Here is a 20,118-nt window from a genome sequence, read left to right as displayed (position 1 = left end):
CATTCTTAATGGAAAGTGAACAAATTTACTTGTATAAAAATCTTTGCTTCTCTGGATGTTCTGATAAACTATTACAGGTACATGTCTGGGACATGTTTTATCAGGTTCACCAGAGCAACAACAACAAAATAAATGGAAATCGTTATTCACTTTAACCTCGTACAGCTTTGTGATGGTTTCATATTAGCGGAGTTGCTAAATTTCAGACAAAACCGTAACTGTGTAACTAAACATTTGCTGACCTACGTTTGCATGAACTTTTATCTTTGGTTTTGCTTGTAGGATAACATATTAAAATATTTCCATATCTTCTTGAATAACCCTGCATAGCGCTGAAGACGTGGTAACCACACTAAACACTAACAACACGAATGCACACTGGTGTCCTCTCTGCGTGTCACAGAGAACAGCAGCTCCAAAGTGATTTACACGACTGCCGAGGGCGTGTGTGCGTGTATGGAATTACATTGATACATAACCACGTCTTTTGGGTGCATCACATTTTTTGTTAAGTAGTATATGTTTAAAACATAGTTGCTGAAAGTAAGGAATGATCTCTTCACACTTTGCCCCACTGACTCACATTCTAAAGCACGTATACAGGATGGTCCATTGATAGTGACTCGGCCAATTATCTTACGAAATAAGCATCAAACGAAAAAACTACAAAGAACGAAACTCGTCTAGCTCGAAGGGGAAACCAGATGGCGCTATGGTTGACCCGTAAGATGGCGCTGCCATAGGTCAAACGGATATCAACTGCGTTTTTTAAGATGGGAACCCCAATTTCTTTATTACATATTCGTGTAGCACGTAAAGAAATATGAATGTTTTAGTTGGAACACTTTTTTCGCTTTGTGACAGATGGCGCTGTAATAGTCACAAACTTATAAGTACGTGGTGTCACGTAACGTTCCGCCAGTGCGGACGGTATTTGCTTCGTGATACATTACCCGTGTTAAAATGGACCGTTTACCAATTGCGGAAAAGGTCGATATCGTGTTGATGTGTGGCTATTGTGGTCAAAATCCCGAACGGGCGTGTGGTAAGTACACTGCTCGGTATCCTGGACGACATCATCCAAGTGTCCGGACCGTTCGCCGGATAGTTACGTTATTTAAGGAAACAGGAAGTGTTGAGCCACGTGTGAAACGTCAACCACGACCTGCAACAAATGATGATGCCCAAGTAGGTGTTTTAGCTGCTGTCGCGGCTAATCCGCACATCAGTAGCAGACAAACTGCGCGAGAATCGGAAATCTCAAAAACTTCAGTGTACCATATTTCTGTGCACCAGAAATTGCATGCCGACGACTTTGAACGTCGTGTGCAGTTCTGCCACTGGGCACAAGAGAAATTACGGAACGATGACAGGTTTTTTGCACGCGTTCTATTTAGCGACGAAGCGTCATTCACCAACAACGGTAACGTAAAGCGGCATAATATGCACTATTGGGCAACGGAAAATCCACGATGGCTGCGACAAGTGGAACATCAGCGACCTTGGCGGGTTAACGTATTGTGGGGCATTATGGCAGGAAGGACAAGTGGCCCCCATTTTATCGATGGCAATCTAAATGGTGCAATGTATGCTGATTTCCTACGTAATGTTAAACCGATGTTACTACAATATTTTTCACTGCATGACAGAATGGCGATGTACTTCCAACATAATGGAGGTCCGGCACATAGCTCGCGTATTGAAATGCAATCTCATGACAGGTGGATTGGTCGTCGAAGCACCATACCGTGGCCCGCACGTTCACCAGAACTGACGTCCCCGGATTTCTTTCTGTGGGGAAAATTGAAGGATATTTGCTATCGCGATCCACCGACAACGCCTGACAACATGCGGCAGCGCATTATCAATGCATGTGTGGACATAACGGAAGGCGAACTACTCGCTGTTGAGAGGAATGTCGTTACACGTATTGCTAAATCCATTGAGGTTGACGGACATTATTTTGAGCATTTATTGCATTAATGTGGTATTTACAGGTAATCACGCTGTAACAGCATGCGTTCTCAGAAATGATAAGTTCACAAAGGTACATGTATCACATTGGAACAACCGAAATAAAATGATTAAACGCACCTACGTACTGTATTTTAATTTAAAAAACCTACCTGTTGCCAGCTGTTCGCCTAAAATTGTGAGCCATATGTTTGAGACTAATGCAACGCCATCTATCACAAAGTGAAAAAAGTGGTCCAACTAAAACATTCATATTTCTTTACGTGCTACACGAATATGTAATAAAAAAATTGGGGTTCCCATCTTAAAAAACGCAGTTGATATCCGTTTGAGCTATGGCAGCGCCATCTAGCGGGCCAACCATAGCGCCATCTGGTTTCCCCCTTCAAGCTAGACGAGTTTCGTTCTTTGTGGTTTTGTCGTTTGACGCTTATTTCGTGAGATATTTGGCCGTGCGGTTCTAGGCGCTGCAGTCTGGAATCGTGAGACAGCTACATTCGCAGCTTAGAATCCTGCCTCGGGCATGGATGTGTGTGATGTCCTTAGGTTAGTTAGGTTTAACTAGTTCTAAGTTCTAGGGTACTAGTGGCCTCAGAAGTTGAGTCCCATAGCGCTCAGAGCCAGGCACCATTAATGGAGCAACCTGGTGAACCTTTCAGGATGTGAGGTCATGGTCGAAGATACTCTTCTGTTCTCGACGTTTCGTCCAGGACTGCACTGAACAATCTCAGAGGCGCTCCTCCGCTCTGTCTTGCCTCGAAGAAACATCAGGCACAGAAGAGTTTCCAGAATGAGATTTTCGCTCTGCAGCGGAGTGTGCGCTGATATGAAACTTCCTGGCAGATTAAAACTGTGTGCCCGAGCGAGACTCGAAGTAGAGCACTTGCTCACGAAAGGCAAACGTCCCAAGTTCGAGTCTCGGTCGGGCACACAGTTTTAATCGGCCAGGAAGTTTCATATCAGCGCACACTCCGCTGCAGAGTGAAAATCTCATTCTGGGAACATCCCCCAAGCTGTGGCTAAGCCATCTCTCCGCAATATCCTTTCTTTCAGGAGTGCTAGTTCTGCAAGTTTCGCAGGAGAACTTCTGTGAAGTTTGGAAGGTAGGAGACGAGATACTGGCAGAAGTGAAGCTGTGAGTACCGGGCGTGAATCGTGCTTGGGTAGCTCAGATGGTAGAGCACTTGCCCGCGAAAGGCAAAGGTCTCGAGTCCGAATCTCGGTCCTGCACACAGTTTCAATCTGCCAGGAAGTTTCAACGGAAGAGTTTCTTGGACCAGGACCTCACATCCCGGAATGTTTACCAGCAGCTGTCATCCAGTCTGGTTTTTTTTTCAGACAAATGTTTCTTTTGATTCTAGCAAAAGTGTTTCCTCTATTCATATCAACCATCAACAATGGTCTATTGTATAAACAATATTATTTATTATATGTCGTTAACATATGCATAATAAGTAATTTTCCTTACACACACACATCAAAAAGAAGTTATGCATCACCTCAGTTCTGTGAGTTCCGGAACCTGTACAGAAAATTTGAATAGAGATCAACATAAACATCATCTCTGTCCTCCTTATTGCTCATAAATACCACACATTGCATGTTTTACCACCATACAGCGAGACTTTCAGAGGTGGTAGTCCAGATTGCTGTACACACCGGTTACCTCTAATACCCAGTAGCACGTCCTCTTGCATTGATGCATGCCTGTATGCGTCGTGGCAAACTATCCACAAGTTCATCTGTTGGTCCAGATCTCCCATTCCTCATCGACGATTAGGAGTAGATCGCTCACAGTGGTTGGTGAGTCACGTCGTCCACAAACAGCCCTTTTCAATCTATCCCTGGCATGTTCGATAGGGATCATGTCCGGAGAACATGCTGGCCGCTCTAGTCGATCTACGTCGTTATCCTGAAGGAAGTCATTCACAAGATATGGACTGAGTGCGCGAATTGTGGTCCATGAAAACGAATGCCTCGCCAATTTGCTGCCAATACGGTTGCACTATCGATCGGAGGATAGCATTCACATATCGTACTGCCACTACAGTGCCTTCCATGACCTCCAGCGGCGTACATCATCAGCCCCACCCAATGCCACCCCAAAACATCAGGGAACCTCCACCTTGCTGCACTCGCTGGACAGTGTGTCTAAGGCGTTCAGCCTGACCATGTTACCTCCAAACAGGTCTCCGACGATAGTCTGATTGAAGGCATATGCGACACTCACCGTTGAAGAGGACGTGGTGCCAGTCCTGAGCGGTCCATTTGGCATGATGTTGGACCCATCTATACCGCACCGCATGGTGTCGTGGTTGCAAAGATGGACCTCGCCATGAACATCGGGAGTGAAGCTGCGCATCATACAGCCTATTGCGCATAGTTTGAATCTTAATGTGACGTCCTGTGGCTGCACGAAAAGCGTTATTCGACATGGTGGCGTTGCTGTCAGGGTTCCTCCGTAGGTAGCGGTCATCCACTGCAGTAGTAGCCCTCGGGTGGACTGAGCGAGGCATGTCACCAACAGTTCCTGTCTCTCTCTATCTCCTCCATGTCCGAGCAACGTCGCTTTGGTTCACTCCGAGATGCCTGGACACTTCCCTTGTTGAGAGCCCTTCCTGGCACAAAGTAACACTGTGGACGCGATCAAACAGCGGCATTGACCACCTACGCTTGGTTGAAACACAAACAACATGAGCAGTGTACATCCCTCCTGGTGGAATGATTGGAACTGATCGGCTGTCGGACCTCCACTGTGTAATAGGCGCTGCTCGTGCATGGTTGTTTACATCTTTAGGTGGGTTTAGTGAGGGACTATCTCTGTGAAACAACATCCTCAGTCAATGTCTGTCTTCAGGTGTTCTGGGAACTGTGGTGATGCAAAACTTTTTTCAAATGGGTTCAAATGGCTCTGAGCACTATGGGACTTAACATCTCTGGTCATCAGTCCCCTAGAACTTAGAACTACTTAAACCTAACTAACCTAAGGACATCACACACATCCATGCCCGAGGCAGGATTCGAACCTGCGACCGTAGCAGTCGCGCGGTTCCGGACTGAGCGCCTTAACAAAACTTTTTTTTAAATGTGTGTAAAAATACGTATAATAAGTAATTTTCCTTTTATTACAGAACACTGAAATGCCTGGTATGGACAGGTGAAACACGTTTGGTAAAAACAAAATGTCACATGCAAAAAGATAGATTGGTTCCTAGTTACGTGATGAACATAACTGAAGTAGAAACTTGGTAAAAATAGCTCCAACAGTATTATCTGTAAGCGACTTGCTGGTGAGACCGTATACTGGACCATAGTACAGTGCTGGTGGAGCTCCTTGAGACTGGGGTCTGTGTGACACGGGGGATAGGAGGCAGGACGGGGTGCCTCGGTCCCGCCCACCTCGCAGTAGCCGGCCGCCCGCCGACACGCCTCCTTCAGCTCCCCTGGCGCCGGGTGCCACGGCTGGGGTCCCGCGTTCGTCAGGAGACCCATCGACGGGCCGGAAGCGCTGATCACTCCGACGCCGCGCTCCTGAGGAAGGCAACGAGAAAAGAGGACGAAGTGGTCGGGCGGCATCCCACTTCACAACCAAAGTTGTACACTACTGGCCATTAAAACTGCTACACCAACAAAAAATGCAGATGGCAAACGGGTATTCATTGGACAAATATGTTATACTAGAACTGAAATGTGATTACATTTTCATGCAGTTTGGGTGCATAGATCCAGACAAATCAGTACCCAGAACAACCAGCTCTGGCCGCAATAACGGCCTTGATAGCCTGGGTATTGTCAAACAGAGCTCGGATGGCGTGTGCAGGTACAGCTGCCCATGCAGCTTCAACACGATACTACAGTTCAAGAGTAGTGACTGGCGTATTGTGACGAGCCAGTTGCTCGGCTACCATTGACCAGACGTTTTCAATTAGTGAGAGAACTGGAGAATGTGCTGGCCAGGGCAGCAGTCGGACATTTTCTGTATCCAGAAAGGCTAGTACAGGACCTGCAACATGCGGTCGTGCATTATCCTGCTGAAATGTAGTGTTTTGCAGGGATCGAATGAAGAGTAGAGCCACAGGTAGCAACACATCTGAAATGTAACATCCACTGATCAAAGAGCCGTCAATGCGAACAAGGGGTGACCGAGAGATGTAACCAATGGCACTCCATACCATCACGCCGGGTGATACGCCAGTATCGCGATGACGAATACACGCTTCCAATGTGCGTTCACCGCGATGTCGCCAAACACGGATGCGAGGGTCGTGATGCTGTAAACAGAACCTGGATTCATCCGAAGAAACGACGTTTTGCCAGTCGTGCACCTTGGTTCGTCGTCGAGTACACCATCGCAGGCGCTCCTGTCTGTGATGCAGCGTCAAGGGTAACCGCAGCCACGGTCTCCGAGCTGATACTCCGTGCTGCTGCAAACATCGTCGAACAGTTCGTGCAGATGGTTGTTGTTTTGAAAACGTCCCCATCTGTTGACTTAGGGATCGAGACGTGGCTGCACGATCCGTTACAGCCGTGCGGATAAGATGCCTGTCATCTCGACTGCTAGTGATACGAGGCCTTTGGGATCCAGTACGGCGTTCCGTATTACCCTCCTGAACCCACCGATTCCATATTGAGCTTTGGATCTCGACCAATGCGAGCAGCAATGTCGCGATACGATAAACCGCAATCACGATAGGCTACAAATGGCTCAAATGGCTCTCGTGTGGTCATCAGTCCCTCAGAAATTATAACTACTTAAACCTAACTAACCTAAGGACATCACACGTACCCTTGCCCGAGGCAGGATTCGAACCTGCGACCGCAGCGGTCGCGCGGTTCCAGACTGTAGCGCCTAGAACCGCTCAGCCACTTCGGCGGCAATCCGACCTTTATCAATGTCGGAAACGTGATGGTACTCATTTCTCCTCCTTACACGAGGCATCACAACAACGTTTCACCAGGCAACACTGGTCAACTGCCGTTTGTGTATGAGAAATCGGTTGGAAACTTTCCACATGTCAGCACGTTGTAGGTGTCGCCACCGGCGCCAACCTTGTGTGAATGCTCTGAAAAGCTAATCATTTGCATATCACAGCATCTTCTTCCTTGCGGTTAAAGTTCGCGTCTGTAGCACGTCATTTTCGTGGTGTAGTAAATTTTAATTGCCAGTAGTGTATGTACATATACACCTCCATAGGCTTGAAGACAGCATACGATGCTGTTGACTGGCAATTCTTGTTCATCATCTTAGAACAACAGAGACTTGACACAAATGCACTACGACTAATCAAACAAACATTGGAAGACATAACATTGGAAGTTAAATTCACAGCTCAAATCTCTGATGCCTTCCTGACCAAAACTGCAAGTACGCAAAGGCGACACATTATCCCCACTCTGAAGTTTGGAAGGTGGGAGACGAGGTAGTGGCGGAATTAAAACAGTGAGGACGGGGCGTGTACCGTGCTTGGGTAGCTCGGCGAAAGGCAAACGTCCCCAGTTCGAGTCTCGGACCAGCACACAGTTTTAATCTGCCACGAAGTTTCATATTAGCCGACGCGCCACTGCAGGGTGAAAATTTCGTTCTGGAAGTATTCGCACCATAGTTCAGTAAAAGACAAAATAATGAGGGAGTGGGAAAAAGAACTGAAAATGTACAGATAATGGGAAGCAACACAACTAGGAAGAGCCCGAGTGAACACACAAATCTCACACCTCCATTTTGCAGACAGCTGGGCCATACTGTCAAACCAATCAATTAGAAAGGCGAATGTGGCGTCTGTCCTTCTGGACATGTTCAAAAGAACACACTCCTGATGGACAGTGTGGTCCATCTGAAGTTCTGGATGAGATTATCTCGAAAACTATACATCGGGCAAAAATAGTTGGTACGACAAGTTCTTAAGCGCAAAGGGCGACATCAAATGATACTATGCGTAACCCCCAACCTCCGCTCCCATGGGAGGGGCAACATTTAAATCTTAAATGGAAACCCCATTTTTATTGCGGATTCGGAATCTGCATAAAAAAAGTAATCAAGTTTTGTCTGAAACATTTTTAAACCATTGACAGATGGCGCTGATATCGAGAAAAATTAAAATTGAGGAAGATCTCCGATTTATTTAGAATGATCCGAGAAAGGCGCATCAAATCGATACAAAATGTGCACCAATTCTTTCACTATGCCAAATTAAGCTATTTTTGTACAAAATGTATCCTACCCGCCACAGTTTTTGATGGAAGGAGGCGGAACTGTACCAAAAAGGTCGCCGGCCCTGTGTGGCCATGCGGTTCTAGGCGCTACAGTCCGGAACCGCGTGACCGCTGCGGTCGCAGGTTCGAATCCTACCTCTGGCATGGATGTCTGTGATGTACTTAAGTAAGTTAGGTTTAAGTAGTTCTAAGTTCTAGGGGACTGATGACCTCAGATGTTAAGTCCCATAGTGCTCAGAGCCATTTGAACCATTTATCAAAATCGCCTTAGGGAACTCTTCATAATTGCGTTACTCACCCGACTGTGGCACTACCGTGGCGAAATTGCGAACTATGGCTCCGTATAAAGCTCGATGCAATGCGATCAGACGTCACTTCACTTTCAGATTGTGGACTGTAAACATCAACTGACGAAATTAAATTATTCTTTAGCCAAACATGGCTCACTATCCTCCTACGGAGATTGTTGATATGATGTTAATTTTAGGTGAATGCCACAACAATTACGCTGCAGCTGCGCAATTGTATGCGGATCGTTTCCGAAACAGCCATCCAAACGAAAACATTATTCGAAATTACACTGAACGAGCTCGAAATGGATACATGCGCCGTCCACCTCGTCATCGAGAATACAACGAAAATGACGCTTTTATCGTTACCGTTCTCTCCCGTGTTCACCTGGATTCCTAAATTAGTCATCGTGCGATTCAGAGACAAACTGGAATACCGAAATCAACTGTTTTGAGGATTATGAAGTCAAATAAATATCATGCGTATCATATCAACCTGACTCAGGCATTAACGCCAAAAGATATTTCTGCCAAAGGGAAAATGATGTTTTTAGATACGTTATATTCACCAATGAATCCAAAAACAATGGCGAATTATATCGTTGCGATTGTCATTGTTGGTCCCCTGACAATCCACACTGGCACAGACTCGTTGGCAATCATCGCAAATGCTCGTTAATGGTCTGGTGTGGAATTTTAAACGCTTACGTGGTAGGACTGTATATATTTTTTTTTTTTGACCGAAATGTAACTGGGGAATCTTATTTACAACTTCTCTGAGATGATTTGTTGGAAGACGTGTCATCTTCAGCGATGAGAGTCGCTTCTGCCTTGGTGCCAATGATGGTCGTATGCGTGTTTGGCGCCGTGCAGGTGAGCGCCACAATCAGGACTTCATACGACCGAGGCACACAGGGCCAACACCCGGCATCATGGTGTGGGGAGCGATCTCCTACACTGGCCGTACACCTCTGGTGATCGTCGAGGGGACACTGAATAGTGCACGGTACATCCAAACCGTCATCGAACCCATCGTTCTACCATTCCTAGACCGGCAAGGGAACTTGCTGTTCCAACAGGACAATGCACCTCCGCATGTATCCCGTGCCACCCAACGTGCTCTAGAAGGTGTAAGTCAACTACCCTGGCCAGCAAGATCTCCGGATCTGTCCCCCATTGAGCATGTTTGGGACTGGATGAAGCGTCGTCTCACGCGGTCTGCACGTCCAGCACGAACGCTGGTCCAACTGAGGCGCCAGGTGGAAATGGCATTGCAAGCCGTTCCACAGGACTACATCCAGCATCTCTACGATCGTCTCCATGGGAGAATAGCAACCTGCATTGCTGCGAAAGGTGGATATACACTGTACTAGTGCCGACATTGTGCATGCTCTGTTGCCTGTGTCTGTGTGCCTGTGGTTCTGTCAGTGTGATCATGTGATGTATCTGACCCCAGGAATGTGTCAATAAAGTTTCCCCTTCCTGGGACAATCAATTCACGGTGTTCTTATTTCAATTTCCAGGAGTGTAGTTTTCGAGACAATCTCATCCGAAACTATAGATGGACCACCCTGTATAATTACCATTGGACTAGTCAATGATCCCTTCAGAGCAGATCCACACCACACTCGAACACTTACGGGAAACGGCGAAATGCAGTGTGTAATGGGGATGATGGGCAAGGGGTACTACATCAGTAGTGTGTCGGTAAGTTGACAGTGCAGGTCTGACAGGAGGCGTGCTAGGGTAATCTGTGCAGTTACCATGGCCACTATGTCTAGATCGCTTAGCGTTGAGCGTGTTCGGTCAGAGGGTTAGCTGCCCGTTGTAATACAAAAAAACCTAGTTAATGGCTCAACGATGAATTTGAAGTAGCGTCATGTGATGTCCACTCCGAACAAACACGACGAACAAAATGAGATAAAAAAGAAGAAAAGTAGTCAGAGCATCTATCTAGTGAGCAGGATACCTGGGTTCGAATCACGACCCGACACAAATTTTTAACTTCCCCCCTGATGTAAGACAATGCCCACTAACACCTAAATATCATTAATTACTTTGCGTCTTGAAACAGAAGTACTAAAAGAATGCACAGAAGTTGGCCTGCAAACCTCTTTCCAGAAGTCTCACATTAAAGATACAAAAATTAGACTCAAAATACAAGATGCACCGAGTTACACAATTCAATTATCTAAGTCAAATCCTCGAAACCACTGCAGGTGAGAACATACAGAAGACTCGACAACACAAAATGAAGAAATCGTACAGCGAGACACAGGTCGTATGACAGCACTCCGTCTTCAGGCCACAAGTGGCCCATTGGGACCATCCGACCTCCGTGTCAGCCTCAGTTGAGGATGCAGACAGCAGGGGCATGTGGTCAGCACACCGCTCTCCCGGTTGTTATGATGGTTTTCTTTCACCGCTACTATTCGGTCGAGTATCTCCTCACTTGGCATCACGAGGCTGAGTGCACCCCGAAAAATGGCAACAGCGCATAGTGGCTGGATGATCACCCATCCAAGTGCCGGCCACGCCCGACAGCGCTTAACTTCGGTGATCTAACGGGAACCGGTGTATCCGCTGCTGCAAGGACATTGCCTAGATACAGGACACATATAATAAGAAATTCAAGCCCATTAACTCAAACGTTAGACACTACAACACAGTAACTAGGCCTTAAGTACTGTATGCAAACGAGACATTAACAGTTCATATGAAAAAGTGATGCAGAAATACTGGAGGAATAAAGCAAAATAGTGAGAAAAATCCTCAACCCAAAGCTGACAGGGCAGATGTACAGATAAGTCTCTAGGAAAATCGAAAATGAGATGTCAAACCTATCAGCAGATGTCAGACAAATAAGATCAATATGCTATGGACACATCATCAGTAATCACCACAAGAATTCTGACACACATACAAGGAGATAAGCCAACAACACCACAGGTCACACAAATCAAACTTGACCTAGAGGAATCATATAATGAGCCAACTCATTGACTTATTAAATCAAAATAACAAGTGAAAGAAAAGAAGGAAAAATGTTACTACAGCATTATATTTAGCAAGTCTGTGTCTTAAATGAATTTTTATGTCTTGAATTAACTGTCTCATCGCATGGGGAACAACTGGATAATACAACAGGACAGATTTGGTAATCACTAAAAGAAAGTAACATGAATGGGAAACCCACCTGCCATACCTATCTTACGCAGCATACCAAACAACATATTCCAGCAGGATAATGCACGCCATTGCGCTGCAGCTCAGCCCATTGACACTTTTACGGTTGTAGTGGACCTACACTCGTCTGTCCGGTCCACTATTTTGTCTCTCTTAGAAAATGTCTGGGATGCAGCAGAAAGACATATGCTTACACTCCATGTTCCATCCAGTATCCTTCATCAACTGAAACAGTATCTGCTTCAGCCATGGCTAGAAATTTCTCAATATGACATTCAGTGGTTGTAGATTTCCAGCCCAGAGTGAATACAGGAGGACCTTCATGCCCTTGGGGCTCATGTCTCAAAGAGTGAGGTCTATGGTATCATCAGGGAAGGGCGAGGAAGGAAGTCGGCTGTGGCCTTTCAAGGGAACCACCTCAGCATTTGCCTGAACTGATTTAGGGAAATCGTGGAAAGTGTAAATCAGGATGGGCAGATGGGGGTTTGAACCTATGTCCTCCTAAATGAGAGTCCAGTGTGCTAACCACTGCACCACCTCGCTCAGTGGGAATGGAAGATCAAGAAAGAACTATTTGGATTAGAAAGAGTTTAAGACAAGTATGTAGTATTTGGACTACCATTCGTCTATACATGAAGCAAACAATGACGAAAACAGACGGAAGTTTGAGGAGTGGGATTAAAATTTAGGGTGAAAGGATATCAACGATAATTTTCGCTAGTGATAATGATATCCTCACTGGAAGTGAGGAAGAATGACAACACTTTTTGAAAGGAATCAACAGCCTCATGAGAACTAAGTACTGGAATTAGACTGACAAAAGTAATAAGGAGTACCGGGAAAGGGCTTAGGAATACTTAATATGAAAATTTTGTGCCATGAAGCAGATGAAGTAAAGGAGTTGGACGGAAAATAAGACAAAATGGACGAGACAGGGAGGACATAAATAACAGACTAGCACAGTTGATAAAGGCATTCCTGATCAAAAGAAGCTTACTGGTATCAAACATCGACCTTATCTTGGGGAAAAAATTTCGGGAAATGTGCATCTGAACATAGTATTGTGTGGAAGCGGACCATGGACTGTGGTAATAACGGAACAGAATTGAATCGAAGCGTTCGGCATGAGGTACTACAGAGGGATGTTGAAAATTAAGTAGACTGATACGGTAAGAAGTGAGAGGTTCTTTGCAGAATCGCTGAGGAGCGAAACATGCAGAAAAGACTGACAGGAAGGCAGTAGAGGATGAGAAGATATTTACCTGTATTAACACATCGGGCAATAACTATGGCGACACCTGAAGGAGCTGTAGAAGGAAACTCTATAGGGAAAATGGAACATATCCAACAAATAACTGAGAATGTAGGGTGCTTGTGTTCCTCTGAGATGAATAGGTTTGCACAGGAGGGGATTCGTGGCAGGCCACATCAAGCAAGTCAGGATTCAAAATAAGTGAGGAAGATCAGCCTGAAGTTTGATATATGTCGCACTGGTGCCTCCTGGTATAAAGCTTTCTGTTCCTATCAGCATGACGTACCCAGGACAGCAGGCTGCTACAGACTCACCTTGAAGAAGGGCATGTACTCCTGGAGAGTGCTGTCGACGAGGGTGTCTCGGCAGTAGGAGAGGACTGTGCTGATCCTGATGTCCTTACTCCTGGCGACGATGTCCTTCAGTGCAGACACAGGGTAGCCTGTGATCCCAATGAACCGTGCCTTGCCTGCCTCCACCGCCTCCTTAACCACAGGCAGGGTCTCGTTTATTAGCATTTCCGGGTCTGGAGCAAACTCCACATCGTGCACCTGCAAACAGGAAAGCACAGATAGTGGTAAATGTTTATATGAACAGTGCTAACCATTAAAAATGCAACACCACAAAGAGGCAAGCAACAGCCACCAAACTGATAGTGTGTGCTGTGCAGTCCAGTCACACTGATGTGACCAGCACCTATGTTCAATGTGAACATGCAATAACCACTCAAAGACAACAGGTGACAGACTACATTGGAGGGTATATAAAGAGGGGGGCGGGGGGGGGGGGGGGAAGAGGAAGGACATAGATAAACACTGTAGCAGTTGTCATAAAGTGGAAACAGAATTATATACCCAACATCCAAAAGGGTATGACCATTAGCTTTTGGCCTAGAATGGAACCATTTCTGAATGGTTACGTTTGTAGGCTGTTGGCATGCTGCTATGGGTAAAATATACTGGCGCCGAGGCAACTGTGGCGCACCATAGGCCATAGATGACAAGGGTGAACGACCATTGTAGATCATGATGTTTGGTTTGTGGGGCATTGAACTGTGCGGTCATCATTGCCCATACAATGCTCCAGTTTCTACACAGTCCAATTTTGCCACTGTCACAAATGATGACGATGATGATGAAATGATGAGGTCAACACAAACACCCAGTCCCCGGACAGAGATAATCCCCAACCCAGCCACGAATTGAACCCGAGACCCTGTGATCCACAGGCCAATGTGGAGTTGTGCTCAGGTGAATGGATGTGCAGCTGTTAAGCAACTGACAGCCCAGATGAACCTAGAGGCAAACAAAAGTACCGTCACCTCAATAACCATTCAGCATATGTTGCTGCATAAAGACCTATGCGGCAGGTGCCTAGCCCGTGCACCCACGCTGACTGCAGTACACTGGCGGTGAAGGCTGAAATTTGCTCACGAATACCTCAACTGGGCGTCCACTGAATGACGACAGGTGGACTTTTCAGATGAATCAAGTTTTAGGTTCCATTGGATGGATATAGAGGTCTGCGTGGATAAGAAAAGTGCAATCTACATCCGCACCGCATCCACAGGGTTGTAATCCGCAACTGCATCCACAGCAATTAATCCGCATCCACAAGTTCCTTATCTGCATCCGCATATACACTCCTGGAAATGGAAAAAAGAACACATTGACACCGGTGTGTCAGACCCACCATACTTGCTCTGGACACTGCGAGAGGGCTGTACAAGCAATGATCACACGCACGGCACAGCGGACACACCAGGAACCGCGGTGTTGGCCATTGAATGGCGCTAGCTGCGCAGCATTTGTGCACCGACGCCGTCAGTGTCAGCCAGTTTGCCGTGGCATACGGAGCTCCATCGCAGTCTTTAACACTGGTAGCATGCCGCAACAGCGTGGACGTGAACCGTATGTGCAGTTGACGGACTTTGATCGAGGGCGTATAGTGGGCATGCGGGAGGCCGGGTGGACGTACCGCCGAATTGCTCAACACGTGGGGCGTGAGGTCTCCACAGTACATCGATGTTGTCGCCAGTGGTCGGCGGAAGGTGCACGTGCCTGTCGACCTGGGACCGGACCGCAGCGATGCACGGATGCACGCCAAGACCGTAGGATCCTACGCAGTGGCTTAGGGGACCGCACCGCCACTTCCCAGCAAATTAGGGACACTGTTGCTCCTGGGGTATCGGCGAGGACCATTCGCAACCGTCTCCATGAAGCTGGGCTACGGTCCCGCACACCGTTAAGCCGTCTTCCGCTCACGCCCCAACATCGTGCAGCCTGCCTCCAGTGGTGTCGCGACAGGCGTGAATGGAGGGACGAATGGAGACGTGTCGTCTTCAGCGATGAGAGTCGCTTCTGCCTTCGTTCCAATGATGGTCGTATGCGTGTTTGGCGCCGTGCAGGTGAGCGCCACAATCAGGACTGCATACGACCGAGGCACACAGGGCCAACACCCGGCATCATGGTGTGGGGAGCGATCTCCTGCACTGGCCGTACACCTCTGGTGATCGTCGAGGGGACACTGAATAGTGCACGGTACATCCAAACCGTCATCGAACCCATCGTTCTACCATTCCTAGACCGGCAAGGGAACTTGCTGTTCCAACAGGACAATGCACGTCAGCATGTATCCGGTGCCACCCAACTTGCTCTAGAAGGTGTAAGTCAACTACCCTGGCCAGCAAGATCTCCGGATCTGTCCCCCATTGAGCATGTTTGGGACTGGATGAAGCGTCGTCTCACGCGGTCTGCACGTCCAGCACTAACGCTGGTCCAACTGAGGCGCCAGGTGGAAATGGCATGGCAAGCCGTTCCACAGGACTACATCCATCATCTCTACGATCGTCTCCATGGGAGAATAGCAGCCTGCATTGCAGCGAAAGGTGGATATACACTGTACTAGTGCCGACATTGTGCATGCTCTGTTGCCTGTGTCTATGTGCCTGTGGTTCTGTCAGTGTGATCATGTGATGTATCTGACCCCAGGAATGTGTCAATAAAGTTTCCCCTTCCTGGGACAATGAATTCACGGTGTTCTTATTTCAATTTCCAGGAGTGTATTTAAGTTTTGAATAATTAATAGTAATAGACAGTAGCACTTATAACTATGGTATGTAATGCCATAGTTATTGTTGGGGTGCCATTTCTGCGACAACGTAACTACTTTTTATATATACTAACATGGTATCTGTTCTTTCGGACATATCGGTGACCATGCAGCTCGTTAGAATGAAATTACAATGAAATGAACACCCTTAGCTCCTTACAGGCGTTGACACAAGCCAACGGGGACAGATGAAAATGTGTGCCCCGACTGGGACTCGAACCCGGGATCCCCTGCTTACATGGCAAACGCTCTATCCATCTGATGGTAGACAGTGGGCAGGTTTGCCACCCAGAGAGCACTTCACAGGCCACACAAAAGACTCGGTCGCGGAAACGGATTAGGCGCAGGCCTCTCGGGTACAGCTACGTCGCTCGTAGCCCGGGGCTGAGGACAACAGAGATCCGCTCTACCCGGGCCCTGCAACATTCCAAGAATGTCAACAGACTTGAAGTTTTCAACTAACATTGCAACATACGTACTGGGCAAATGCCTTGCTCATTATCCGCAGATGACCCGCGGATATCCGCGCCGATCGCGATTTTATCCGCCAAGTAACAAATATGGGCGGATATATCCGCGGATATCCGCATCCGTGCAGACCTCTAGATGGATAGCTGTTGGTATATAATGCGTGAGGCATATGAAAACAATCATTCTGCCACAGGCGGGAGCAGTATGATATGGGGGTATGTTTTCATGGAGTTCCCTGGACGGTCTTGTTACTCTGGAAGTCACAATCGATCAGCACAAGTATACATTTATTCTTAGGGCACAGGTACGCAGTTTGTTTTTCCTCAACACCATCTACCAACAGGATCACGCATTGTGTCACACAGCTCACAGGGTATGTGCAGGTCTGAAGAGCACCAGGATGAATTTAAATTGGCATGGATCCACATGCTTGTTGGTACCTCCTAGAACCTCACAGAAATGCTTCCTGCTCATCTCGCACTGCAGATGGTGGTTATTTAGGTTTTGGACAAGTGATCATATTGATGTGACTGGACAATATGTATTTTCAGGTATGTGAATGTTAGCATTTCAGTACTGTATAGCACAGAATTAAGGTTGTTTATGTCGTCTGCTGTCTATATGCACATACACTATGTGGCTGAAAATGACTCACAAGTTCCATCGGTAATACTGGAATTAAGTATGGTATTTGTCCACCCATGGGCTTGATGACAGCTTCCACTGTCGTAGGCATACGTTCAATCAGGTGCTCGAAGGTTCCCTGGGGAATGACAGTCCATTCTTCATGGGGTGCTGCACTGAGGAGAGGTATCGATGTCGGCCAGTGAAGCCTGGAAAGAAGTCGGCGTTTCAAAACATCCCAAACCTGTTCTGTAGGATTCAGGTAATGACTCTGTGCAGGCCAGCCCATTACAGGGATATTGTAATGTAACCACTCCGCCACAGGCCGTGCATTATGGACTGGTGCTAGATTGTATAGAAAGATGCAATCGCCATCCACGAATTGCCCTTCAACGGTGGAAAGCAAGAAGGTGCTTAAAACATCAGTGTAGGCCTGTGCTGTGATAGTGCCACGCAAAAGAACAAGGGGTGCAACGTCCCTTCCATGAAAAACACCACCACACCATAACACCACAGCCTGCGAATTTTACTGTTGGCACTACACACGCTGGCAGATGACGTTCACCGTGCATTCGCCATACCCACACCCTGCCATCGGATCGCCACATTGTGTACCGTGATTCGTCATTCCACACAACATTTTTCCACTGTTCAATCGTCCAATGTTTACGCTCCTTACAGCAAGCGAGGCGTCGTTTGGCATTTACTGGCGTGATGTGTGGATTACGAGCAGTCGCTGGAACATGAAATCCAAGTTTTCTCACCTCCCACCTAACTGTCATAGTACTTGCAGTGGATCCTGATGAAGTTTGGGATTCCTGTGTGACGGCCTGGAGAGATGTCTGCCTATTTCACATTATGGCCCTCTTCAACTGTCGGCGGTCTCTGTCAGTCAACAGACGAGGTCAGCCTGTACGCTTTTGTGCTGTACGTGTGCCTTCACGTTTCCACTACACTATCGCACAGGAAACAGTGGACCTAGGGATGTTCAGGAGTGTAGAAATCTCGTGTACAGACGTATGACACAAGTGACACCCAATCACCTGACCATGTTCGAAGTATCTGAGTACTACGAAGTGCCCCTTTCTGCTCTCCCATGATGTCTAATGACTGAGGTCGCTGATATGAGTACCTGGCAGTATAGGCCAACACAGTGCACCTAAGATTAGAAACGTATTTTTCTGGTGGTTTCTGGATACTTTTGATCACATAGTGTATAAATTAAAGTTTGACACCTTAGTTTCTGGCTGTACATTCAAGTCAGTCTCAGGAACTGCTGTAGGGTTTTTGTTGTGGTTTTCTCTACCAAATAGACTGATTCATGAGGAAGGTTTATGTGTATGAGTTATAAACATTTCGTGCTGGCTGCAGTATGGTCCATTCAAGTACCCAGCTGTCATGAAAATGACTCTGTTGCCATCTAGTTGTGATATGTGTAAGGCTGCCTGACAGTAGCACCAAACCGGCGCGAGCTACCTCTGTAGCAAGGCTGGTGTTCGCTACCGCCAACTTCCTAAATACCTCGGATTCAGGACGTATTGGATATTAAACTGACAAGGACAAATTGCATAGTGTAGAGCTTATGTTTACGTGGTGTGAAGGGATGGTTCAAATGGCTCTGAGCACTATGGGACTTAACATCTGAGGTCATCAGTCCCCTAGAACTTAGAACTACTTAAACCTAACTAACCTAAGGATATCACACACAACCGTGCCCGAGGCAGGATTCGAACCTGCGACCGTAGCGGTCGCGCAGTTCCAGACTGAAGCGCCTAGAACCGCTCTGCCACACCGGCCGGCGTGGTGTAACGGGAAATGTGGGGAAAGTTTACATAGAAAGTGTAGTAGCTCGCACCAGACTGCCACTGCAGTCAGCCAGAACGGGTGGTGCAGTAGCTTTGAGATACCAACACTGCCATGAGATATCATGCAAAACACCAATTAAACATTCAACAGAAAACATTTCTGCCTCCTGAGAATGTTCGTGCCATGTAGTACTTATTTATGTTAAAGTGGAGATATTCAGTTACACAGCAATGTTCTGAGCATTTTATTTGTAGCTCAGTACATCACCGCTACCACAGACAAGTTATCTAGTTGTAGATACTTACTATAGCTCTCCCCATGTGAAGCCAGGATGGGTCACTAGTTTTGTACATAACGACAGATTAACATCGGGATTTCTCATTGGTAAATCTTTGTTTGTTTGCGAGAAGATACTGTTATGTCAGCACATACTGACCTGTTGAGAGTGTTTTTGGCCAATTTGCAACATTTTTTATGGCCAGAATGCGATTTTCACTCTGCAGCGGAGTGTGCGCTGACATGAAACTTCCTGGAAGACTGAAACTGTGTGCCAGAACTAGAATCGATCTCAGGATCTTTGCCAATACGCCGGATTACTCACCCAGAGGTTGCTGAGAAACTGTCCCACCATCACTCGCCAGCCACCATGACAGGTGGACTCTGAGAATGAGACGAAGGAGTGGGGAATGTCGTACCCATATGGGTTATCAGTCTCACTTCTCTCTATTGTCCACAGTTTTTATGATTATGATGCACCCATTTTTCTTTCATTATCAATGACACATAACTTGTTAAGACTACTCAACTTTCTTACTTTTTTTTGTAATTTGGCGTTGCTCCTCAGTTATATATTCTCGCTGTATTTATAGTGTACATATGTAAGCTTCGTTTTTCATTTACTGTAACTTAACATGCCAAAACAGGTCGTGGAATTAACAAAGTTCATATCAGCAACTAGGGTGGCCTTTCATTTATTGGTATAAAGTGATAAAGGACGCAGTTGAGATCAAATTACCCAACGACTGTATATATGGCGACAGAGGTTTTTTTCGTTTTAATTATGTGTGGAATCTTGCTCTATACCTGCTCAGACGAAAGAGGATCAGGTTACTGCTACTTACTGCGCTGTTGATGTTTTACTATCTATAACAGCTGCCATTGGCTGTCTTTGGTCATGTTGTTGTGTGTATTTTC

General features: G+C 46.6%; 1 protein-coding gene across 5 annotated transcripts in view; it reads right to left on the bottom strand.

Moving 5' to 3' along the window:
* The window catches only part of LOC126295222 (uncharacterized), a 150,353-nt gene that overhangs the window by 82,691 nt on the left and 47,544 nt on the right, over positions 1–20,118 (bottom strand). For 3 of the 5 annotated variants that reach the window (XM_049987568.1, XM_049987565.1, XM_049987567.1), the window contains exon 5: positions 13,227–13,463. In XM_049987568.1, the coding sequence (XP_049843525.1) occupies positions 13,227–13,463 (237 nt within the window). Of the gene's footprint in view, positions 1–5,373; positions 5,506–13,226; positions 13,464–20,118 lie in introns of all 5 variants that reach the window. The other 2 variants (XM_049987564.1, XM_049987566.1) reach the window with 1 other exon arrangement.

The sequence above is a fragment of the Schistocerca gregaria genome, chromosome 11 (genome assembly GCF_023897955.1).
Source record: "Schistocerca gregaria isolate iqSchGreg1 chromosome 11, iqSchGreg1.2, whole genome shotgun sequence".
Lineage (NCBI taxonomy): Eukaryota > Metazoa > Arthropoda > Insecta > Orthoptera > Acrididae > Schistocerca > Schistocerca gregaria.
This window is presented reverse-complemented; position numbering and strand designations above follow the sequence as displayed.